Raw genomic sequence first — 25,358 nt, 5'->3', positions numbered from 1 at the left:
TTTGGTCTGCTGAAGGCCCACGGTCAAGGCACATATGAGAAAGCAATCAATGAACAACTAAGGTGTCGCAATGCACAACGAAAAACTAATGATTGATGCTTCTCATCTCTCCGTTCCTGTCTGTCCCTGTTTATCCCCCACTCTGACTCTCTCTCTGTCTCTGTAAAAAAATAAAATAAAATAAATAAAAATAATTATTTAAAAAAAATAAAAAAACAAATAAAAATAAAAACAAATAACCAGTGGTAACCAGTAAGAGTCATCAAACATTAAATTTTATTAACAACCCAAGCCCCAACCTTTCCTATCCCAAATTTGTCATACTAGCCTCCTAACTGATCTGCTTGGGTCTACTCTGACCCTTCTCCGCCTGTCCCCGATTCTCCTACAAGACAGCCACAACCATTATGGCACTTGATTTAAAACTTCACTGTTTCCAAACTCCTAATTAACAAAGTATGCAAGAAACTTCCATAATCTGATCTCTGCCTACTTCTCTAACCTTGTTCTTCTCCTGTTGTAATCTATGATCTACCCACATGAGTAAAACACTGCTAATCATATCTGGCCTGACCAGACGGTGGCACAGTGGACAGGGAGCATCAGCCTGGGATGCTGAAGGCTCAGGTTTGAAACCCTGAGGTTGCTGGCTTGAGCATGGGCTCACCAGCTTGAGCATGGGATCATGGACATGACCCCATGGTCACTGGGTTGAGCCTAAAGATTGCTGGATTGAGCAAGGGGTCACTAGCTCTGCTGGAGCCCTCCAGTCAAGGAACACATGAGAAAGCAATCAATGAACAACTAACGTGAATCAACAAAGAATTAATGCTTCTCATCTCCTTTCCTGTCTGTCTGTCTCTCTCTCTCCCTAGCTTAAAAATTTTTTATTTTAAATAACCCAGTAATCATTTTCTCTCTCAGTAATGAAATCCTGAATTTTAGCTGATATGGCCATGGAATAAGGACATTTCCCAGGCTCCCTTGCAGCTATGTGACTGGATTTGGACAATGGGATAGGAGCCATACCTTTAAGAAAGGAGGCGTGGCCTTTCCTTCTCTCTTTCTTTTCCTACTGGTTGGAATGTGGAAAGTAACAACTGAATGAGTCACTTGGATCACTAGGTAGAAAGTGCCTATGGAGGATAACAGCACAAGATGGATAAAGCCAGGTTCTTGATAACTGTGAAACTGCCATATCAACCCTGGACTGCCTACTTGGCCTCTTACATAAGAAGCTTCTTTATTGTTTAAACTACTGTTGCACTGAATTTTCTGTCCCTTGAAGCAGTTTTTTTTTTCTTTACAGAGACAGAGAGAGAGAGTCAGAAGAAAGAGGGATAGACAGGGACAGACAGACAGGAACGGAGAGATGAGAAGTATCAATTATTAGTTTTTCGTTGTGCGTTGCAACACCTTAGTTGTTCATTGACTGCTTTCTCATATGTGCCTTGACTGTGGGCCTTCAGCAGACCGAGTAACCCCTTGCTTGAGCCAGCGACCTTGGGCTCAAGCTGGTGAGGTTTTTTTTTGTTTGTTTTTTGTTTTGCTCAAATCAGATGAGCCCACGCTCAAGCTGGCGACCTCGGGATCTCGAACCTGGGTCTTCTGCATCCTAGTACGACACTCTATCCATTGCACCACCGCCTGGTCAGGCTGAAGCAGTTTTGTTTAACCCTAATATCATACCATTCTTCCAGATTCTCCATTATCTGGACTCATGCATGCAATTCCCTCTGCTTTAAACACTGCTAACACCTTCTGCTCCTTGTCTGCTTTCATCCTTCAAATCAGAGCTGAAATGTTCCTCACAGGTAAGTCTTCCTTGATTCCCTTGATGGAGTTAAATACTCTTGTTTGGCACTCGGTAAATGCCTAACAAATATTTGCTCAATGACTTAATAAATAACATAAGTCTTTGTGTGATTTCTGGACCACACCTCTAGTATTTCTTGGCTTTACATTACAAGACTCCCATAAACTTCACCTGTAGCTCTATTCCTGCCAGACACTCTCATAATACACTGTTTGTCTACATTCTCTTTTGGACAATTTGGAAATGTGCCAATCCCCTCAACAGATCCACACAGCTTTCTTGCATGGTTTCACTGTCTCATAATATACTATATACATATATAGCATAATATAGGACTAGAGTAGCAAGTATTATGGGTATTCTTGGAATTTAAAAATTAAAATGAGGCCCTGGCCAGTTTGCTCAGTGAATAGAGCATCAGCCTGGTGTACAGACATCCCAAGATCAATTCCTGGTCAGAGCACACAAGAGATATGACCATCTGCTTCTCTCCCCTTTCTCCTCCCCTCCTTCTTTCCCTCTTCCCCACCTGCAGGCAGTGGCTCAACTGGTTTGACCACTGGCCCACACATTGAGGATAGCTCATTTGGTCCCAGCATGTTGGCCTCAGGTGCTAAAAATAGCCCAGCTGATTTAAGCATCAGCCACGGATAGAGGCTGCCCTGTGGATCCCAGCTGGGCACATGTGGGAGTCTGTCTCACTATCTCTCACTTAAAATAAATAAATAAGTAAATAAAAGAAATAGCAATCTTTTTTTTTTTTACAAGGACAGAGAGAGAGTCAGAGAGAGAGATAGATAGGGACAGACAGACAGGAACGGAGCGAGATGAGAAGCATCAATCATCAGTTTTTCGTTGCGACACCTTAATTGTTCATTGATTGCTTTCTCATATGTGCCTTGACCGTGGGCCTTCAGTAGACCAAGTAACCCCTTGCTCGAGCCAGCGACCTTGGATCCAAGCTGGTGAGCTTTTTTTTCTCCTCAAGCCAGATGAGCCTGCGCTCAAGCTGGTGACCTTGGGGTCTCGAACCTGGGTCCTCTGCATCCCAGTCCGATGCTCTATCCACTACGCCACCGCCTGGTCAGGCGAAATAGCAATCTTGATGTCAAACTATACTACAAGGCTAGAGTAATCAAAACAGTATGGTATGGGCATAAAAACAGACACATACACATAGATCAATGGAACAGAACTGAGTACAGAAATAAACCTATGCTTATAGAGTCAGTTAATATTTAACAAAGGAGGCAAGAACATACAATGCGATAAAGACAATCTATTCAATAAATGGTGTTGGGAAACTGGACAGGTATATGCAAAAAATGAAACTACCTTCTTACACAATACACAAGAATGAATTAAAAAGAGATTAAAGACCTAAATGTAAGGTTTAAACCATAAAAATCCTAGAAGAAAACATAGGGAATAAAATTTCTGACATTGCTCTTAGCAATATTTTTTCTAATGTATCTCTTTGTTCAAGGGAAACGAAAGAGAAAATAAACAAATGTGACTACATCAAACTAAAAAGTTTTTGCAAGGAACAGAAACTTGCACCAAAATGAAAAGATAACCCACTTAATAGGAGAATGTCTTGCTGATACATCTGATAAGGATAAGTTTATAAAAAACTTGTACAAGTCAACACCAAAAAACACCAATAATTCAATTTAAAAAATGGGCAGAGGAGCCTGATCTGTGGTGACACAGTGGATAAAGCATCAACCTGGAATGCTGAGGTCACAGGTTTAAAACCTCAGGCTTGCCTGGTCAAGGCACATACAAGAAACAACTATGAGTTGATGCTTCCTGCTCCTCCCCCTGCCTCTTTCTCCTCTCTCTAAAATCAATAAATAAAATCTTTTTTAAAAAATGGGGGGACCCTGGCCGGTTGGCTCAGTGGTAGAGCATTGGCCTGGCGTGCAGGAGTCCCGGGTTCGATTCCCGGCCAGGGCACACAGGAAAAGCGCCCATTGCTTCTCCACCCCTCCCCCTCTCCTTCTCCTCTCTGTCTCTCTCTTCCCCTCCCGCAGCCGAGGCTCCATTGGAGCAAGGTTGGCCCAGGCGCTGAGGATGGCTCCATGGCCTCTGACGCAGGCGCTAAAGTGGCTCTGGTTGCAACAGAGCAACGCCCCAGATGGGCAGAGCGTCGCCCCCATGCCGGGTGGATCCCAGTCAGGCACATGCGGGAGTCTGACTGCCTCCCCGTTTCCAGCTTCAGAAAAATACAAAAAAATAAAAATAAAAAAAAAAAATGGGGGGAGGGACGGAGGACCTGAATAGACACTTCTCCAAAGAGGATATACAGATGGCCAATAGACACATGAAAAGATGCTCAACTTCACTAATCATCAGGGAAATGCAAATTAAAACCACATGAGATATCACTTTACAACTGTCAGAATAGCTATCATCAATATATCAATAAATAAGTGTTAATGAGGGTGTGGAGAAAAGGGAACCCTCATGTACTTTTTGGTGAGAATGTAGATTAGTTGCAGCCACTATGGAAAACAGTGTGTAGCTTCCTCAAAAAATTAAAATGATATTGCCTTATGATCCAACAATTGCACTTTTAGGTATATATCTGAAGATATCCAAAACACTAATTCAAAATAATATATGCACCCCTATGTTTACTACAGTGTTATTTATAAAAGTCAAGATATGGAAGCAACCCAAGTGCCCATCAGTAGACTAGTGGATAAAAAAGATTGGTACATATATACAGTGAAATATTACTCGACCATAAAAAAGAATGAATTCTTACCATTTGTGACAGTATACATGGACCTGAAGGGTGCTATGCTAAGTGAAATGGCACCCAGAGAAAGACAAATAGCATATGATTTCACTTACATGTAAAATCTAAAGAATAGAACAAATAAAACTGAAACAGATTCATAGATATGGAGAAGAGACTGATGTTTGCCAGAGGGGAGGAGGTTAGGGGACTGGGTTAAAAAGGTGAAGTACCAATTGGTAGTTATGGAACAGTCATAGGTATGTACAGTCTAGTTAATATAGTCAGTAACATTGTAATAACTATCTATGGTGTCAGGTGGGTACTTGAAATATCAAGGAGAACACTTTATATAAAGTGTATATGTCTGTCTAACCACTATGCTGTACACCTAAAACTAATACAAAATAATATTGAATAGGAACTGTGACTGAAAAAAACATGGAGGTCTTTCACTAACTAATATGACCAACATTTTCTAGAGCTGGGAAGTCTTAAAGGTCTTTTTTTTTTTTTAAAAAAAAAGGAAAATGTAAGAGCTCTGGCCAGGTAGGTCGGTTGGTTAGAGCAGCATCCCAACACACCAAGGTTGCAGGGTTGATCTCCAGTAAGGGCACAAGAAGCAATCAGTAAGTACACAACTAAATGGAACTAAGTGGAACAACAAGTTGATGCTTCTCTCTCTATTTTATTCTCTCTCTCTCTCTCTCTCTCTCTCTCAAGTCAAGGGAAAATTTTTAAGAAGAATCAAGCAATAAATGCATAAATAAATGGAATGACAAATTGATTTTAAGTAAATAAATAAAGGAAAATATAAGAAACATTCAAACCACATTATCTGAATTTTATGGCCATGTATAGGAAAACATACTTAAAATATTTTACAAGCCTTTGGTTTTAAAGTGTACATCACCTTTATGGCATTACAAGTAGCTGTTAGTTACTGTTTTATATATTTACCCTTCATTGACATTGTAGATGGCTTACTCATTTTCAAAAATTAAACGCCTTTCTGTTATAACATTGTAGAGTTAAATAAATAGGGTCCCAAGAAGGGTTGAGAGGATAACACAAACAAAAATCAAAAGATCTGAATGACTGTCTCCGTTTTGCCAAGGATTTACTGTGTGACCCTGGATCAGTTCTCTTAACTCTAAAATGAAGTACAGGTAATTTCTTAGAACTCTTCCCTGGAAAATATTTTGTTGCCATATCGACTTGCTGTGGGGTTTTTTTCTAATGTTTATTGTATTGATTTGAGTGAGAGAGAGCGGGAGGAAAGGAGAGAGGAAGAGAGAAACAGGAACATCGATCTGCTACTATGTGCCCCGACTGGGGATCGAATGGGCAACCTCTGTGCTTCTGAACGATGCTCTAACCAACTGAGCCATCCAGTCAGGGCTCAACTTGCTGTTAATGATTTAATAGAGACAATGTTGGTAATTATGCCAAAAACTATATAATTACAAGCATTCACAGGAAACCTAGTATTTGCCTATAAGTTTTAGGTTCTATGGAGGTTTAAATTAGCCTAAAATATGGTCTTCAAAGATCTAAAGGCAAATGTGATCTTGGAAAAGCTAGTTTTTGCCTGAGGAAAATGGCTTTTAGAATGTGTTTCCAGTATATGTTACTCCCCTCCCACTTTTGCTAGGTGCCCACACTGAATTCAGAAGGTGCTCTGTAAAACTCCACGGCCAATAAAGCAGAATGGTTTTCACTGCCACTCTCTTGCTCACTTCATCTCCTTTCCCTTAAACTGTTCTGGACCCAGATCCTAAAGCTCCAGAGAACAGCTGATCAAGCGTCCGGCAACTGCACAATTATCTTTACTACAACAAAATGCAAAGACACTGGTCTTGTTCACTTCCTCACAGCAATAACGGCCTAATCTAGGCTTCCCACATTTTAAGTAAACGGTTATAGAAATCTGTAGCCGCCTCCAGTCGTGCACAGGCTGTAAGCACCCCATGTAAATTAAGTCCCGGCAACCCCCTGCTTCCATCCTCTGACCCTGCGGACTCCACGGGTTCCTGCCTGGCCTCTCCAAAGCCACAGCCCATCTCCTCCCGCCCTTGGGGGCAACCGCCCTGCCCCCCAGCCCGCCGTCGCCAGTCAGCCCTAACCTCCTCGAACTGCTCGCCGGAGCAGCCGGCGCCGCGAGCCTCCAGCAGTTCCCGGAACTGCTCCAGGGTGACGGACTCTTCACCGCGACCCAGCCGCTCTTCCAGCCAGCGCAACAGAGCGCCGTGGTGCCTGGACACCAGAGACTCGCAGGGCGGCGAGGGCCGCAGCGCTGCCGCCGCCTCGCGCAGCCGGGCCGGCTCCAGCAGTGCTGGGGCTGGTGGCAGCGCCGGTCCGGCAGGGCCCGGGCCGGGGGTCATGCCGGAGTCCGCGGCCCAGTCCTGGTGCGGGCCCCAGCTCTCGCCCCCCGCGGGTGCCGCTTCGTCTTCACTACTATGACTCGGAGCGTTCCCCATGGGGTCTCGGTCCCGGGCTCCCGGCTCTGCCTCTGCCGCCGCCGCCTCCCCGCCTCGACCTGTCAACCTCAGCCAGTACCCGGCGGGCGGGGACGGGGAGGGGACGCGGCGGCGGCTGCGGCTTCCGGCTTCCTCGCCGTCAAGCGAGGACTGCTGTCGCTAAGGAGCCGTCAAGCGGATTCTACCCGCTGTCGTGAGACAGCTCGCCGAAGCGTGGAACAGCAAAGGGTGGAACTCCGAGTTGCGAGAAGGCGCGGCTGTCAGATTCTGTGTCATCCCGCAGCCTTTGCCACCATCTTTGTTGGGGGCGGACAACCTGCAAGCCAAGAAGGCCTTTCGCTGCTCAGTTCTTCAGTATCCTTCCACGTTTACTAGCTGTGCTGAAAGAGCCGGAGCCAGGGAGTGAGCTTTCGCCAGAGGCTTTCCCTTCAGAAGTCCGTACACCTCAGTGACAGGCGGACGAGGGGGAGCATAGCGCCGGTGACGTCGCAGCCAGCGTCTACGCCATCTTAGTTGTGGGCGGAGAGGCGGCACCTGGGAAGCGGAGGGAGTGCGGCCGTCTGAATGCTACGTTGGGGCGGGCGCGGCCTCTGGCTGGGCCTGGCCGTAGTGGCGGCAGCCGTGATGGTAGCGCGGCTGCCGGGCTGGTGGAGTCCTCGCGCTGGCTTTCGCCTTCTCATACCCGAGGACCTGGCCCGCTACCGGGGCGGCGCTGGGGACCCAGGCCTCTACTTGGCATTGCTCGGCCGCGTCTACGATGTGTCCTCTGGCCGGAGGCATTACGAGCCTGGGGCTCACTATAGCGGCTTCGCAGGTATTAGCGACGTGGCTCACGCCCTTTCCCCCTCCGACTCCAGCGCGTAGCTGCCTGCGCGGCCTTCATTCATTCATTCATTCATTCATTCATTCATTTGCTTTTTTCCTCCCTGTATTCATCAGACCAGCGTGGGGGCCGGGCTCAGCTGCACCACCCTTCCAGTCTGTCACTCGGCGTGGCTATAGCCAACAGTTCCTGGCCTCCTCTCCCTGTCGTGTCCCGTCGTTCTTCCTGACTTACCGGGGAGAAACGCGTCGCCCGCCTCTTGTTAGTTACCCATGACCCACCCACAGAAACCCCTAGATGGAGCCACACTGCGTGGCTCTCAGGGCACAGAGATGAATGAGACCCTGCCCCTGTCAAGAGTTTCCCTGCTGATTCCAATCATCTCCTCAGTATGTGCGGATCCAAGTTTTCCCCTACCCCGAGTTTCCCCTAAGAATGGTACATTTGGCTTGAGTAGTTCTTGCTTCTAGAACAGATGCACTTGTCTTCCTTTCTTTAAAAAAGATTATGAGGTTAAAGGGCAGGGAAGGAGGCTGGTCATCTTTACAATCCTTCAGCACTTAAAGCTGTGCGTATGTTAAACCTAAAGAACTCATGTCAAATTAAGATTATTCTGCTGACCTTATTTTACAGTTGAGGGGATTAAAAGGATATCATTTGCCTAAAACCCTCACATCTAAGTACTAACAGGACTTGGACTAAGACCACCAGCTTATTACTTTTAGAGATTTTGTCTTACCAGCCTAGAGGAATGACGATCTCCCAGATTTAAAAAGAAAAAAAAAATGCAGAGCTAGCTTTACACTTGTCGTTCCTTACCTTAGGGAAACTGGGAAGCTGTCTCTCATACTTAAATACAAGTCACTTCCTTGTATGTAGGGAGAACTTCAGAAACAGAAGCATAGACAGAAAAGGAATTCAGTTGGTGTTGCCAGGCTCCTCAACCAGTTAGGCAGGGGGGCTCACCAAGAGCTACACCAGGGGTCCCCAAACTACGGCCCCCTGAAGCCATTTATCCGGCCCCGCCACACTTCCAGAAGGGGCACCTCTTTCATTGGTGGTCAGTGAGACGTGGCAAAGTGTGTCATCACTCACATACAGTACTACTTCCGGTGATGCAGGATGTACGCCTCACGGCCCCGGAAGCGCGTCATATCACTTGTTATGGCTAGCAGTGACAAATATGGAACCGGACATTGACCATCTCATTAGCCAAAAGCAGGCCCATAGTTCCCATTGAAATACTGGTCAGTTTGTTGATTTAAATTTACTTGTTCTTTATTTTAAATATTGTATTTGTTCCCATTTTGTTTTTTTACTTTAAAATAAGATATGTGCAGTGTGCACAGGGATTTGTTTATAGTATTTTTTATAGTCCGGCCCTCCAACGGTCTGAGGGACAGTGAACTGGCCCCCTGTGTAAAAAGTTTGGGGACCTCTGAGCTACACAGTGAGTTAGAGGCGGAGCTGGGACTGGAATCCAGGGTTTTATTTTACCTGTCAGGAAGAGGGTACTTTTTGGTGCACTCTCCTGCCCTACCCTGATGCAGCTGTCATGGCTGTATCTACAAGTGGGAGAACACAACCCGTTTCTGGGGTGATATTTCTTTTGCAATGTGCTCTACTGTCTGCTAAGTTCCTTTGTGCCAGTTATTCATTCATTTATTGACCCACTACCATGTAGCCTGCCTGTGCCAGGTGCTGAGGAATCAAAGGTTATAACATGCTCCCCACTGCCCATAGTCTAGCAGTGAAGCAGATTAAATTGGTTTATTCATTTGTTTGTTAATTCAATATTTTATTTTTTTATTAAGATGTAATACAAAATCCATTCCTTTAGCATGGATAATTCAGTGGTATCTAATGTAGTCAGAAAGTTGTGCAAACATCACTGCTATCTAATGCCAGAACATTTATTTCTACCACCCTCCCTTCAAAAAAGAAACCCCATATCCATTAGCAGTCACTCTCCATTCCCTTCTACCCACAAACCCCGATAACCACTATCTACTTTCTGTCTGTAAAGATTTGCCTATTCTGGGCATTTTATAGAAATGGAATCATACATGTGGTCTGTGTGACTGACTTATTTTAGTTAGAATTTTTCAAGATTCATCCATGGTGTATCAGCATGTATCAGAACTCTGTTCTTTTTCTTTCTTTTTTTAATTGATTGACTTAAGAGGAAGAGAGAGAAGCATTCATTTGTTGTTCCATTTAGTTGTGCCTTCACTAGTTGGTTCTGATATGTATCCTGACGCGGGATCGAACCTGCAACCTTGATGTTTCTGGATGATGCTCCAACCGACCAGCTACCTGGCCAGAGCCACCGTTGCTGTTTTTAATTTTTTTAAATTATTTTTATTTATTTATTCATTTTAGGGGGGGGGGAGAGAGAGGAGGGGAGGAGCAGGAAGCTTCAACTCCCATGTGTACCTTGACTGGGCAAGCCCAGGGTTTTGAACCGGCGACCTCAGTATTCCAGGTCGACGCTTTTATCCACTGCGCCACCAGAGGTCAGGCTGCTTTTTTTAATTTTTTAATTTTTTCATTGATTTGAGAGGGAAAGAGGAACAGGGGAAGGGCATAAGAGAGAAAGAAGCATCAACTTGTTCCACTTAATTGTTCCATTTAGTTGTGCACTCAATGGTTGCTTCTCATATGTACCCTGACTGGGGATTGAACGCGTGACCTTAGCGCACTGGGATAATGCTCTATCCACTGAGTAGTCAGCCAGTTCCTCCATTCCTTTCTACGGCTAAAGAACATTCCATTGTATATAGATATACCACTTTTGCTTATTCATCATTTGTTGGAATTTGGGTTGTTTGCACATTTGCCTATTACAAGTAATGCTGCTATAAATATTCATGTGCAAGTTTTTGTGGGGGTGTGTTTTCAGTTGTCTTGGGTACTTACCTAGGAGTCGAATTGCCAAGTAAATCTATATTTAAATTTTGGTAAAGAGAGACAAATATACAGTGACAGAAAATTATTTCACTTTGGGTGATGGTTATACAACATAATCAACAATTCAAAAGCTGTAGAAACGTTTACCTGAAACGTATGCACTCTTTTTCTTTTTTTTTTTTAGATTTATTTATTTAATTATTTTTAGAGAGGCAGGAGAGAGAAAGAGAGAAGGCAGGGGGAGCCGGAAACAGCAATTCTCATATGTGCCTTGACCAGGCAAGCCTGGGGTTTCAAACCTGCGACCTCAGTGTTCCAGGTCGACACTTTATCCACTGTACCACCACAGGTCATGCCCTATGTACTCTTACTGCTCAGTGTCACCCTGTTAAATTTAATTTTGTGTGTGTGTGTGTGACAGAGACAGAGAGAGAGGGACAGATGGACAGGAAGGGAGAGAGATGAGAAGCATCAATTCTTCATGTGGCTCCTTAGTTGTTCATTGATGCTTTCTCATATGTGCCTTGACCACAGTGCTACAACACAGCGAGTGACCCCTTGCTCAAGCCAGCGACCCTGTGCTCAAGCTGGTGAGCCTGTGCTCAAGCCAGATGAGCTTGTGCTCAAGCCTGCGACCTTGGGGTTTCAAACCTGGGTCCTCTGCATCCTAGTCCAACACTATCCACTGCACCACTGCCTAGTCAAGCTGATCTTTTTTTTTTTTTTTTTTTTTTTAACAGAGACAGAGAGTGAGAGAGAGGGATAATAGATAGGGACAGACAGGAACGGAGAGAGATGAGAAGCATCAATCATCAGTTTTTCGTTGCGACACCTTAGTTGTTCATTGATTGCTTTCTCATATGTGCCTTGACCGAGGGCCTTCAGCAGACCGACTAACTCCTTGCTGGAGCCAGCGACCTTGGGTCCAAGCTGGTGAGCTTTTTGCTCAAGCCAGATGAGCTGAGCCCGCACTCAACCTGGCGACCTCAGGGTCTCGAACCTGGGTCCTTCCGCATCCCAGTCCGACGCTCTATCCACTGCGCCACCGCCTGGTCAGGCCAATCATTAGTTTTTCATTGCGCGTTGCGACACCTTAGTTGTTCATTGATTGCTTTCTCATATGTGCCTTGACCGCGGGCCTTCAGCAGACCAAGTAACCCCTTGCTGGAGCCAGCGACCTTGGATTCAAGCTGGTGGGCTTTTTGCTCAAACTAGATGAGCCCACACTCAAGCTGGCAACCTCGGGGTCTCGAACCTGGGTCCTCTGCATCCCAGTCTGACGCTCTATCCACTGCGCCACCGCCTGGTCAGGTACAAGCTGATCTTTTTTGAGTTAAGTATGTATCGTATGAAGAAGGACCTAATTTCATTCTTTTAGATGTGGCTATTCAGTTGTTCAGGCACCATTTATTGAAAAGATTATTTTTTCCCTCTTTGAATTGTCTTGACATTCTTTCTGAAAATCAGTTGGACTTTTCAGTCAAATACTTACTATTGTACTAAAGAACAAGCACTACCAGACACCGAGTAATCAATACTAAGGGAGTTTGATGTTTCCCTTATAAAACTTGCAGACTAGTAGAAAAGATAAATATTCAACAGGTATCACATAAACAAAGAATTATCTTTGTGATGAGTGTTAAAAGGAAAACATACTGCTGTTACCAGAGGTCATAGAGCACAGAAGCGAGGCATGGTTGGTGGCAGCTGGTGCAGGGTCCTGATTGGACTGGCATGTTACGGAATTTTGACATTATAATAGAGCAAAAGGAAGTTATTGAGAAATTTTTAAGCAAGAGAATGACATCGGCCATGACCAGGTGGCTTAGTGGATAGAATGTCTTTCCAGAGAGTCAAAGTCACAGCTCTGATCCCCAGTCAGGGCACAAATGAGAAGCAACTGATGAGTGCACAACTAAATGGAACAAATAAGAACAATGAATTGATGCTTCTCTCTCCCTCCTCCCATTCCTCTCTCTCTCTCAAATCAATGGAAACACTTAAAAAAGAATGAGCCTGATCAGGCAGCAGTGCAGTGGATAGAGCATCAACCTGGGATGCTGAGGACCCAGGTTTGAAACCCCAAGGTCGCCAGCTTGAGTGTGGGGTCACTGGCTTGAGTGTAGGATCATAGACATGATGCCATGGTTGCTGGCTTGAGCCCAAAGGTCGCTGGCTCAGCTGGAGCCTCCTGGTCAAGGCACATATGAGAAAGCAATCAGTGAACAACTAAAGTGCCACAACAACAAAGTTGATTCTTCTCATTTCTCTCCCTGTTTGTCCCTGTCTGTCCCCCCCCACACACACACACACTAAAAAGAGAGAGAACAACATGGTCAATTTGTGTTTAAAATATCAGTCTTAAGTGTTCTATGGAAAATAGATTAGTGGGGAGAGAAGGGATGTAGAAAGGATTGCTAGGGGTTTATTATAGTAATTCAGATGAAAAATGATGACAGTCTGGGCTGGCTTAGTGGTAGATTGAGAAAGATGGATACAAGAACTACTTAGGAAGAAATTATGGGACATGGGGACGGATTGGATGTAAGGGATAAAGGAGATGTCAAGGACTGCATTTCTGGATTGAGCAACTGGTTAGTATTTACTGAACTAGGGATTACTAGACTAGTATGTTTACTGGGCCTATGGGTACTGATGAAAATGTTCATTGTGGACATTTTGAACTTGTGATGTCTATAATACATCTAAGTGATGCTGAGTAGACAATTGGATATACAGCTCTGCATCTCTAGAGAAGCCTAAACTAAAGATACCAATTAGGCAATCTTTGGTGCAGAAGTGCTATTTGAAACCACAGGAGTGGATGAGATTGTCAGGTGGAGGGTGTGGATGGAGTAGAGGAGGTATACAATAATTGATCTCTAAGGCTGGTAGAAAATGAACTAGTGAGGGAGGAGGAAAACCAGGAGCGTAGCATCATAGAAGCCAAGGGACATGGTCAGCTAAATTAAGTGTTGCTAAAAGTAAATGACAGAATGTGATAAATGCCAAAATGTGTGTCCAAGATCTACAAGCATCTGTGACAGAGGAGGGGGATTAGATTTGCTTGGGGGTGGAGAGTGGGGTTTTCAGATATTTCTCAGAAAAGAGATTCTTTAGTTGCTACGATGTCAGTGATTTATAAGTTAATCTACCGGAACCCTCTCTCCTGCAGGCCGAGACGCGTCCAGAGCGTTTGTGACTGGGGACTACTCCGAAGCAGGCCTTGTGGATGATATATCTGACTTGTCATTTTCTGAGATGCTGACACTTCAGAATTGGCTGTCATTCTATGAGAAGAACTATGAATTTGTTGGTAGGTATTCCACAGGTCGTTTCCAAAGATTTCACTTAGTTTTCTTGCAATTTTTTTTAAGGGACTAGAATTGTTCAGGGCTTAGATTCAAGGTTAAAAACTGAAAATTACCCAAGAATTTTGCACCTTGACCTCTGGTTGTTAGTGTGGCAGTGAGTCCCAGAAGGAAATGGCTGGGCACCATCTCCCTCACTCCTAATCTGGTGCTCCAGCGCCAGTGGTGGCCTGCTCCACCCTGTCAGCCAGCTCCTGGATGGCAGCATCCTTGTCTCACTGTGTTCCAGGCCTCTGGCTTCAGCTCACGGGCAGGAAGGCTTGAAGCCTAAGTTTGTGTGCAGTTTTGACAAGTATCCTCTTGTTTTGTCCTCTAAGGAGACAAACGTTAGCTTGTGTCCATCATTAATGCATTGTGTCTCAGGTGGAAGTTATGCTGATCAAACATTTGTTAAAGGTGGTTGTGTAGGGCATGGCACTCGGTACTTACTGGTGAGATATGAGGGAACTCACCTCTTTCTTTTTTTTTTTTTCTTTCTTTCTTTTTTTGTATTTTTCTGAAGTTGGAAACAGGTAGTCAGACAGACTCCCGCATGCGCCCGACCAGGATCCACCTGGCACGCCCACCAGGGGGCGATGCTCTGCCCATCTGGGGCTTTGCTCTGTCGACCAGAGCCACTCTAGCGCCTGGGGCAGAGGCCATGGAGCCATCCCCAGCGCCCAGGCCATCTTTTGCTCCAATGGAGCTTTGGCTGCAGGAGGGGAAGAGAGAGAGAAAGAGGAAGGAGAGGGGGAGGGGTGGAGAAGCAGATGGGCGCCTCTCCTGTGTGCCCTGGCCGGGAATCGAACCCAGGACTTCCGCACGCCAGGCTGACGCTCTACCACTGAGCCAACCGGCCAGGGCAGAACTCACCTCTTAAGTGGAATACCTAACAGTGTCCTAAGAAAATGTTAGTCATAGAAACTGGGATGTCGGCAGCGCCACAGAGCCTCGGTTGGCCTCAGATAGTCGTCCCCCGCCGTCCCCGCTGGCGGGCCGCCGCGCGCGCCCCGGCGTGGTGCAGCATGCCCCACCGCGGGTCTGACCGGGGTCCGGTGCGGAGAGCCCCTCGTCCTGGGAAATGGGGCGCGGCCGGAAAGGGGGCCGCCCCCTCGCCCGTCACGCAACGCACGTTCGTGGGGAACCTGGTGCTAAACCATTCGTAGACGACCTGCTTCTGGGTCGGGGTTTCGTATGTAGCAGAGCAGCTCCCTCGCTGCGATCTATTGAAAGTCAGCCCTTGACACACACAAAAAAAAACAAGAAAAAAAAAAAAAGAAACTGGGATGACTGGATCCCTTTTCCCTATCTGCTGCAGCTGCAGCCTCCCGCTAGAGCCCCACTTGGACATAGCTGACTTCCTGAGGAATGTCAGTGTCCTTTCACCTTCAAACAAGTCTAAATTGGAAGAGTGCTTTCTCTGCCCCTGATGCCCCTGAGTGACTGCTTCTGTCATGACTACTTGGGTTACCTTTTCTGAGAACCTTGCCATTTTTACTAACTCCTCTGCTCCCTCCATGTCCAACTGGCCATGGCTTTTTTCATAACCTCTAAAGTTTTGTTTTCATCTCCTCCCTCCTCCATACTCACCACTGTTGGCCTTGGTCACCCCAACCTGTAGCACCCCTTGTTTGTTTTCACCCAGTCTGTCCCAGTTCATTCCTGAGACCACAGTCATGTCTGCCATGGAAGGCACTGGCCTCTAGCCATCTGTCTTTCAGAAGGTGTGATTCTCCCTTTCTCCCATGAGCTTGCAAACCAAGGTTGAAACACTACTTACTGGGTTAGTAAGAAGAAAACCCAAAACAAAAGAGTAAGAATGGAGTCCTGTGAGTGGGCAAAGGATGCCAGACCAAACATGTCATACTGGTGTGTTTGGTGAGATAAGTGAAGTATTCTTGTTTGAATGGTGTTAATATGTGGGAGAAGGGTAGAAGGGGGATATATGGTTGGAGATGCTCCAGAAGGATTTTAGTTTGTCAGGGTATATTTAAATATCTACTGTGGGCAAGCTATGGTTCTAGTCCTCATGAGGAGCAAGAATGAGCCGAACGCAGTTCCTGCCCTCTGTTAACTCATTCTTTAAGAAGAGGTTGTGGTAGGCTCTTTCAGGGCACTAGAAACCCTCAGGACATGTCAGAGGATGAAGGTGTATTATGTGGGTGCACACCGAAGTAAAAACAACCAGGAAGCCATCTTGGCAGCCAGATGGCCAGGCCTCATGGGAAAATGAGATGATGTTCGTTTTCTGGATACAGCAATGACTTGAAGACCCAGCCAATGGCAACCAACATTCTCACATTTAGCAGCTGCTAAAACCCTTTGTTGTCTTTACTACTACTGCCCTCTTTTAGGGTCTCATGTCTAAAAGTCACCATGACAGCCTGTCACCATGCATACAGAGACCCTCTATAGGAGAAATTCTTGTGCTAGGCCAAGTTATAGATCACAGGCCTGGGACTAGAAGGCCCTGACCCCTTCATTTATTCTAATAAGCATTTAAAATGAATGCTCTGTACTAAGCTGGGACCTCATGGTAGAGAAAGATATATCATAAATAAGTAAGCAGATCAGACAAGTCCAGGTAGGGCTGTGAATAAAATAAAACTAATGTGATGCACGTTTGGGGGTGTGGTACCTTTAGAGAAGATGGTCGGTCAGGGAGGTCTCTTGAAGGAGATAATCGTTAAATTGAGACCTGGAAAGTAAGGAGCCAGCCATACTGTGATCTGAAAAAGGAGTATTTCAGGCTGAGAGAACAGTGGTGCCCAAGTGAGGAGCAGCTAAGCATGGTCAAAGAACAGAAAGGAGGCCAGTGTGCAGGAGACTGACATGCAGGAGGGAGAGGATAGCTTGAGAAGAGGTTTGGAAAGCAAACAAGTCAGATGGTTGTGGAGTCTGGGAGGCCTTGATAAGAAGTTTGTATTTTATTTTTTATTTTTAAATTTATTTAAGTGAGAGGAGGGGAGATAGACTCCTGCATGCACACTGACTGGGATCCACCATCTGGGACAGGGGTCCCCAAACTTTTTACACAGGGGGCCAGTTCACTGTCCCTCAGACTGTTGGAGGGCCAGACCTATAAAAAAAAACTATGAACAAATCCCTATGCACACTGCACATATCTTATTTTAAAGTAAAAAAGCAAAATGGGAACTGATACAATATTTAAAATAAAGAACAAGTAAATTTAAATCAACAAACTGACCAGTATTTCAGTGGGAACTATGGGCCTGCTTTTGGCTAAAGAGATGGTCAATGTCCTGTTCCATATTTGTCACTGCTAGCCGTAACAAGTGATATGACACGCTTCCGGAGCCGTGACGTGTGTGTCTCACGTCACTGGAAGTAGTGCTGTACGTGAGCAACGCCGTGCTTTGCGGTGCCACCACATACAGTACTCCACATACAGCATCCGCATCCTGTGCTCCTCTCACTGACCACCAATGAAAGAAGTGCCCCTTCCGGAAGTATGGCAGGGGGCCGGATAAATGGCCTCAGGGGGCCGCATGCGGCCCGCGGGCCGTAGTTTGGAGACCCCTGATCTGGGGCAATGCTCTGCCCATCTGGGGCCATGCTAGCAGCCCAGCGAATTTTAGCGCCTGAGGCAAGGCTTTTTGGAGCCATCCTCAGTGCCTAGGGCCAATGTGCTTGAACCAGTTGAACCATGGCTGCGGGAGGAGAAGAGAGAGAGAAGGGGGAGGGGAGGAGAAGCAGATGGTCGCTTCTTTGTGGAGAAAGAACTGTGGGAAGGTATGAGCTGAAGGAGACACCAGTTGGAAGGCTATTGTAATCCATAGTTTGAATTAGTGAGGTAGCAGTAGATATGGGAAAGAACAGAATCGGGGTGTTGTTAAAAGGCTGGACTGACAAGATTTGCTAATAGATTAGACATGAACAAATAGAAGCATACATTTGGATGTGAAGGAGGAGGCATTAGAGATCCAATGATCCTAATCGAAGTAATGAAAGCCAAAAGTGATGGAAATACAATTGGAAAAGTCTGGATAGGGAGTTGAATTTGAGAGGATGAACTCAATCTTGGATGACTAAATGTAGTGCCGCTGCGATCTAAGTCAGTTCTCAGGGACTGACACAGCCGGGGCAGGAAACACTACTTTGTCCTACCTGATCAAACCTTCTAAAAGTGCTTTCTGTGATTCTCCTGCCCTGTGACAGGTGCTGCCTGTGAAGGCCACTTACACTCAGGGCTTGGAAATGGAAGTTCCTGCACCTACGGAGAACTGGTTCCCTTTTGGCTTTGGCCTACAGCTCTCTGACCACTTGCTGGCTGCTGCCATAGCTTAGACCTTTAAAAAGCTGACAATAATTTAAACTAAAACCAGTTTCTACTCAGTATATCCACCAAAGGATTGAGCAAGAAGAGAATGGTGTATGGGAGAGCATGCGCTTGAGGTCAGCCCCACTACTAGTTTCATAGATTCCCCCCCGTCTCTCTCCTATGAATGTGGGAACAATGATTACTCTCTATAGGGTTATGAAGATTAACAAAATATTAGTGAAGTACCAGCATAGCACCTGACACTGAGAAAATGCTCAATAAGTGACTGATTTATAGTTATATGAGACAAAATAATTCAATGTGGGGAAGAACTGAGCCACAAAAATGTGACACAGTATGCCATTTATTTGTCAAACACTTATTGAACCTCTACTGTGTGCCTCAAGCACTGTGGAGCATTAAAAAATTTATCACACATTGCTCTCAGGGAATTGATGTCTGGAAGTGAGATATTTTAGAATTTCCTCAACAGAACATGCTACAACTACAAAAGGGATGCTTCTATCTGGAATCTTGTAAGATGTTAGATACATCAGGAAAGAAGGAGCCAAAGTCCCTGCAATGTGAGGTTTTTTTAATATTATTAAGTGAGAGCCAGGGAGGCAGAGACAAACTGCTACATGTGCCCTGACTGGGGACTACCTGGCAAGCCCCCTATGGGGCAATGTTCTGTCCATCTGGGGCCGTTGCTCTGTTGCTCAGCAACTGAGCTATTTTAGTGCCTGAGGCGAGGCCATGGTCCATCCTCAGTGATGGGCCAACTTGCTCAAATGAGCCATGGCTGCTGGAGGGGGGAAGAGAGAGAAAGAGAAAAAAGGGAGAGGGAGGGGTGGAGAAGATGGTTACTTCTCCTGTGTGCCCTGACTGGGAATCAAACCTGGGACTTCCAAACTCCCGCCTGATGCTCTATCGCTGAGCCAAACGGCCAGGGCTCCAATATGAATTCTTAAGCACCCAATGGCCCTGGCCAGATAGCTCAGTTGGTTAGGGCATCATCCTGAAATGCCAAGGTTATGAGTTTGATCCCCAGTCAGGGCATATACAAGAATCAACCAATGAGTGCATAGATCAATGGAACAACAAATTGATGTTTCTCTCTCTCAAATCAATTTTAAAAAAAGAAGAGAAAGAAAGAAGTACCCAGTAGGCTGCTGTAGCCGTGAAATCAGAAACCCTGGGAACTGGAGATTTACTACAGCTGCCTGAGAAGCTAAGCATCTCTTCATGCCCACCTCCCACTGTTACTGACATCAGCTTTCCTGTCACCACAGGAAGGGTGGTAGGAAGGTTCTACGGAGAGGATGGGCTACCTACGCCAGAACTGACCCAGGTGGAAGCCATGATCACCAAAGGCTTGGAGGCAAATAAACAGGAAGTGAAAGAGAAGCAGAAGTTTCCACCTTGCAATGCGGAGTGGAGCTCAGCGAGGGGCAGCCGGTTCTGGTGTTCCCAGAAGAGGTAAGCAGGCTGCCTGCCGTGCACCCAAATCCAACTTCTAGGTTGTCTGTTACTCAGTGAAGCCATGAGTTGATTTTTCTTTTCTTGTGGGAGAGACAGAGTCAGAGAGAGGGACAGATAGGGACAGACAGGAAGGGAGAGAGATGAGAAACATCAATTCTTCGTTGCGGCTCCTTAGTTGTTCATTGATTGATTTCTCATATGTGCCTTGACCGGGGGCTACAGCAGACCGAGTGACCGCTTGCTCGAGCCAGCGACCTTAGGCTCAAGCTGGTGAGCCTTGCTCAAACCAGAAGAACTCGCGCTCAAGCTGGCGACCTCGGGGTCTCGAACCTGGGTCCTCCACATCCCAGCCCAACGCTCTATCCATTGCACCACTGCCTGGTCAGGTGCCATGAGTTGATTCTTAACCCAGGGCAACTTTTTCAAAATATATGTGCTTTGATATAGTGATTCTCAATTTTTGGCTACCTGTTACAATCTTCTGGGGCCTGGGCAATTTAAAAAAAAAAATCACTGATAGTGGGACTTCACTCTAGACAACTGGATGAGAATATTAGGGATGAGATCTGGGCATCTTTTTTTTTTTTTTTTTAATTCCCCAAAGACCCTGCTGAAGAACTCTGGCCTGGGAACGGGAAGGAAGAAGTCCTGTTTTCTTACTTTGGCCTATTCGTCCTTCCAAGGGCCTCCGTTTGTATTTGTCAGCACAAATCTTTCCTGCCTGTAGGAGACAGGCTGAGGAGGTGGGCCTGGCCACTGCAGGGATACTGAATTGCTGTCCTAAAACTGAATTCTGTGTAATTCCAGTAGGAGTCCTTTCTTGTAACAAGAAACTGAGGTGAGCTAGATTAGATGTCACAGGGATTATTCCCAGTTGGTTAGAGGAAGCTGCGGGGAAAATCTTTTTCCTGCTTTAACCTGGATTCAGATACAGTTCAGGCCCCTCACATCTCCTTTAGCTTTGAGAAGGGGGAAAGGCAGGCTAAAACTGGACAAACCTTCCTCTGTCCAAGGGCCCAAAAGTAAGAGCCCAGCTCTTACTAGGGGTGGTTGGTGGGACCTGCCGGTGCTTATCCAAGTGTCGCTCTCCTGCGGGGAGAGGCTGTACGTTTGTGGCCTCCTTGAGGCTGGTGCTTGGGGTGGATGAGAGCAGTCAAAGCCACTGCGTTCTCTAGGTCCAGCCACCACATCCATCGCTTATCTCCTCCAGCTCAGCTCAGGGCTGCAGGGCGAAGGGAGCAGGAAGGAAAGCTCCTTCTCTCCTGGCCACCAGGTGTTTTGTTTTGAATTTTTAAATTTTATTTGTATTGATTTTAAAGAGAGAGGAAGAGGGAGAGAAACATCAATGTGTTGTTCGACTTATTTACGCACTCATTGGTTGATGGTTATGTGCCCTGAGTGGGGATCAAACCTGTAACCTCTGTGTATCGGGACGACATTCTAACCGAGTTAACTGGCCAGGGCCGTCCTGGCCAACAGTTTTGAAGAGATAGCTTCTCCAGAGTTATCATGTAAAACCCCAGAAAGAGGGGTGCTATGAGAACCTGGCCTGCCCACTTTAGGGAGAGGAGCGAGGACAAACGTGGGCCTTGCTGGGGCACATGTCTGAGCGCAGGTGGCTTCAGGGAGTGCTGGTCCTACAGAAGAGGAACCCAGAGGCTTGTGTGGGTTTAGATGCCCGACTTTGTTCCTTTAGAGCAGCGGTTCTCAACCTGTGGGTCGCGACCCTGGCGGGGGTCGAACGACCAAAACACAGGGGTCGCCTAAAGCCATCAGAAAATACATATAAAATATGTATGGCTTTAGGCGACCCCTGTGTTTTGGTCGTTCGACCCCCACCGGGGTCGCGACCCACAGGTTGAGAACCACTGCCTTAGAGAGCCTGCCTCCCTCTCTGCCCCCCACAGCCCTCATCTCTGTCTCTGTGTAACCCCTTCATGCTTTCACAACCAAGTTGCTTAGGCTCTGCCTTCCCCACAAAGCTCTTCCAGACCAGCTCTGGAATTTGGCCCTACCCCTACACCCCCACCCAGTTCATTGTTAGACTGGGAGAAGCAAGTGCAGAAGGCAAGGACTGGGTGTGTGTGGAGTAAGGCTCACTGACATGGGATGGATGGTTGGAAAGAAGGGGGAGGCATGTCTGCCCTTCCCTGACACCAGACAGCCTTGTTCTTGGGGAAGCTACAAGTGGGTTGGTTTCCGACTGGGTGGCAGAGTATCTGGAACCTATGTGGGGCATCACTTCCAAGAGTCTATTATTATTATTATTATTGGAGAGGCAGAGACAGACTTCCGCATGTGCCCCCACTGGGATCCACCCAAGTCCCCTATGGGGTGATGCTCTGCCCATCTGAGGCCATTGCTCCACTGCTCGGCAGGCAACCAAGTTATTAGCACCTGAGGCGAGGCCATGGTGCCATCTTTAGCACCCAGGGCCAACTTGCTCAAATGAGCCATGGCTGCAGGAGAGGGGAAGAAGCAGATGGGCGCTTCTCCTGTGTGCCCTGACTGGGGATTGAACCTGGGACTTCCACATACCAGGCCGACACTCTACTGCTGAGCCAACTGGCCAGGGCCAAGAGTCTCCTCTTTTTTTGGTAAAGCCTGTGAGTCCATGGAGACCGAACTCAGTACCCTTAGTTCCTTCTTCCCAGAACAGGAGGTTACTCAGGCTATGCTGGACCAGGTGACATCAAGAACTGCACCTTTGCAAGGGGCAGGAAAGGGCCTCTCAGAGAAGGCTAATTGTTAGGCCTTGTGTTGTTGCCTCAGTTGTCCACCCCTACCCAAGTGCCCAAGACCCTAAGATCAAGACACAGCCCAGCACTAGGATATATGTGGTGAGGAAGGAGGAGAGACTCAGAGCCAGACACTGCTTCTGAGAAGCTCACAGGCCAGTGGGAAAAGCCTTTCACAGGTGTTACACCAGTGCAGGAAGTGCTGCCTCCCAGAAAGGCACAGGGGAAGGGCCAGGCACAGTAAGAGGACGATGCCCTGGACAGGGGAAGCTGGAGGAAGTTAGAGCACAAGGTTTCAGAGTCTGAACTCTACAGACCACCACCTTGGGAGAATGTCATGATGGCGAGTGCAGTGACTTCTCCTTTTCCCCAGGCTCCACTCACTGCTTCCTCCCATCCCCTTCCCAGACAGATTCATGAGTTCATGCTTCTAAGAAGTCCCCTTTCCTTCTGTCTCCAGTGGAGGTGTGAGCAGAGACTGGATTGGTGTCCCCAGGAAGCTGTATAAGCCAGGTGCCAAGGAGCCCCACTGTGTATGTGTGAGAACAACTGGTCCCCCTAGTGACCAGGTGCCAGACAACCCTGCACACAGAAATCGTGGGGACTTGGACCACCCCAACTTGGAGGAATATGCAGGCTGCCCATCCCTGGCCATCACATGCTCCTTCCCACCCTAAGCTGGTGCCCCATATGTAGGTAACCCACAGAGAAGCCTAATGGATCCTTGACTCGTGTACCCAAGGATGGCTCCCAACATCAAACAAGAGGGTCTGGAAAGACTCTGGCCTCTACAAGTGTGACCCATGACCAGTGGTGGGATTCAGCCAGTTTGCACCAATTCGGCAGAACTGATACCTAATTTTTTGTTGAGTTCGGTGAACCGGTTGTTAAAATCACACTTGTACTCAGGGTTCTCTCTAAGGTGGGCACCTGGGCAGCCATCCAATGTGGAAATCACAGATTTACATTCCTTACTCTTTTTTAAGTGTTACTCTGTGTTCATCTTCACAACAGAGTACTCTAAGCACCCACAGTAATGTTCATTCCATCCATAAGTGAAAAAAATTTGCAAGAGAGGACACCAATCAAGGAGCAATATGGAAATATCTTAACAGTTTTATTGTTTTTTGTCAGGTATTATTTAATATTTCTTCATTAATATTTTAAAACTCTTATAATCTAGTTTTATGTACCTCTTTTATTGTTATTTAAGTATTAAATGCATGAAATAATAAAATACCTATTGGTATATCGTTTTCCAGGACAGAGATTGTTAAATTATTTGAATCCCTCCACTGCCCATGACCCCATATCGTGGGCTCACCATTCTGGTAATGAGGCCAGAGCTTGGCAATCTGCCTACTACTGGTCAGCCTGTTTGTGTCACTATTTCCCTAGATCTACTTGCCACCCTCCTTCAGAGCCCTCAAATATTAACAGGCACAAATATGACCAACTCAAAACTAACTGGACGATGGCCTGGTCTGTGGTGGCGCAGTGGATAAAACGTCGACCTGGAACACTGAGGTCGCTGGTTTGAAACCCTAGGCTTGCCTGGTCGAGGCACATATGGGAGTTGATGCTTCCTGTTCCTCCCCCCTTCTCTCTCTCTCTCTTTCTCTCCTCTCTAATGAATAAATAAAAAAACAAACAAAACAAACAAAAAACTAACTGGACAGACAAGCAATGGGCTCTGAACTCCAATAGCATCCTTCCCATAGATTCCCAGTCTGCCCGGATCAGCTGCTGGCCCAGTTGGGGCGCTGGCAGAAAGGGACTCCATCATTCCCTGACAACTCAGAAACCAGAAGACACATCCAGAAAAAAAGGAAAAACAAAAAGCATCAATACTAACTTTCAGGTTCTGCACTGGCTTAACTTGTTACCCTGACTTGTGTAATTTCTCATATTAAGACCGCTTCACTGAGGCAAGCTTGAATTTACAGCCAGAAGCTGCTTCAGTTGATATGAGCTGGGCCAATGCAGTGAGAGGTGACAATAAAAGAGAACAGAATTCCAGAAGTTGGAAAAGTTTTTGCTTATATGGATGCAGCAGATCCAGATGCCTCTTATTTTATTGATTTTTAGAGAAGGAGGGAGAAGCAGGAAGCATCACCTCGCAGTAGTTCTGGTTTGTGCCTTGACTGGGCTAGCATGGGGTTTCGAACCGGTAACCTCAGCATTCCAGGTTGATGCTTGATCCACTGTACCACCACAGGCCAGGTAATCCAGATGCCTCTTTAAATTTAAAGGATACTGTTTCTCTTTGAAACACTAAAAATAAGGTGTGGTGTGTTTTCAAAGGGAGAATTTGGCATTTTTGGCAAAAGGTAGTTTCAGAGCTCTAACAAGATAATTGGTTAGCGCAGCATCAAAATTTGGGTAAGGCTGCAAATGCCAATACAAACAGCCTCAACTTAATGGTGGCGGGGCTCAAAGCTTCTTCAGTGGGTTGTGTCCCAGTCATCTGTAATCTACACTTCACAGGTTTCATACCCATTACCTCCTGGATTCTGTTCAGTAGAGGGGTCAAGGAGTGTTTCTACTTCACAGATGAGGAATAAAACCTGGTGCTGTATTACCCTCATGGTCTCCTGATCTGAGCCTTCACCTCAACACCTTCCCTAACACCCTCCACTCTTAATTTAAATACCGTATTCTTTCTCTTTTTTCTTTATCATTATTCTCACTAAATAGCTTTTCAGATTCACTGAATAGAAAATGGGAGAGC

General features: G+C 46.3%; 2 protein-coding genes across 4 annotated transcripts in view; one reads left to right on the top strand and one right to left on the bottom strand.

Moving 5' to 3' along the window:
- The window catches only part of ZZEF1 (zinc finger ZZ-type and EF-hand domain containing 1), a 133,237-nt gene extending 126,057 nt beyond the window's left edge, over positions 1-7,180 (bottom strand). For both annotated transcript variants that reach the window (XM_066262972.1, XM_066262973.1), the window contains exon 1: positions 6,689-7,180. In XM_066262972.1, the coding sequence (XP_066119069.1) occupies positions 6,689-7,042 (354 nt within the window). In that variant the 5' untranslated portion in view covers positions 7,043-7,180. The remainder of the gene's footprint in view (positions 1-6,688) is intronic.
- An 86-nt stretch (positions 7,181-7,266) lies between these two features.
- On the top strand, positions 7,267-23,891 carry CYB5D2 (cytochrome b5 domain containing 2). 2 transcript variants are annotated; one of them, XM_066262978.1, is made up of 4 exons: positions 7,267-7,856; positions 13,951-14,091; positions 19,700-19,886; positions 23,036-23,161. In XM_066262978.1, exons 1-4 carry the CDS (start codon positions 7,607-7,609, stop codon positions 23,133-23,135), a joined length of 678 nt encoding a protein of 225 aa, XP_066119075.1. In that variant the 5' UTR covers positions 7,267-7,606; the 3' UTR covers positions 23,136-23,161. The 2 variants fall into 2 exon arrangements, with proteins under 2 accessions (XP_066119075.1, XP_066119074.1); XM_066262977.1 differs by having other exon boundaries at positions 7,286-7,856; positions 23,088-23,891.
- The last annotated feature ends 1,467 nt before the right edge of the window (positions 23,892-25,358 follow it).

This window comes from Saccopteryx bilineata, chromosome 2 (genome assembly GCF_036850765.1).
Source record: "Saccopteryx bilineata isolate mSacBil1 chromosome 2, mSacBil1_pri_phased_curated, whole genome shotgun sequence".
Lineage (NCBI taxonomy): Eukaryota > Metazoa > Chordata > Mammalia > Chiroptera > Emballonuridae > Saccopteryx > Saccopteryx bilineata.
The sequence above is the reverse complement of the archived record's forward strand: the minus strand, read 5'-3'. Positions and strand labels throughout refer to the sequence as shown.

What these genes read in the sequence shown, in the direction of transcription:
- CYB5D2 (XM_066262977.1), top strand. Translation starts at nt 7,607, where the DNA reads ATGCTACGTTGGGGCGGGCGCGGCCTCTGGCTGGGCCTGGCCGTAGTG. An exon ending in GAAGAACTATGAATTTGTTG is followed by an intron (nt 14,092 to 19,699) that starts GTAGGTATTCCA and finishes CTGTCACCACAG; the next exon opens with GAAGGGTGGTAGGAAGGTTC. An exon ending in TTCTGGTGTTCCCAGAAGAG is followed by an intron (nt 19,887 to 23,087) that starts GTAAGCAGGCTG and finishes TTCTGTCTCCAG; the next exon opens with TGGAGGTGTGAGCAGAGACT.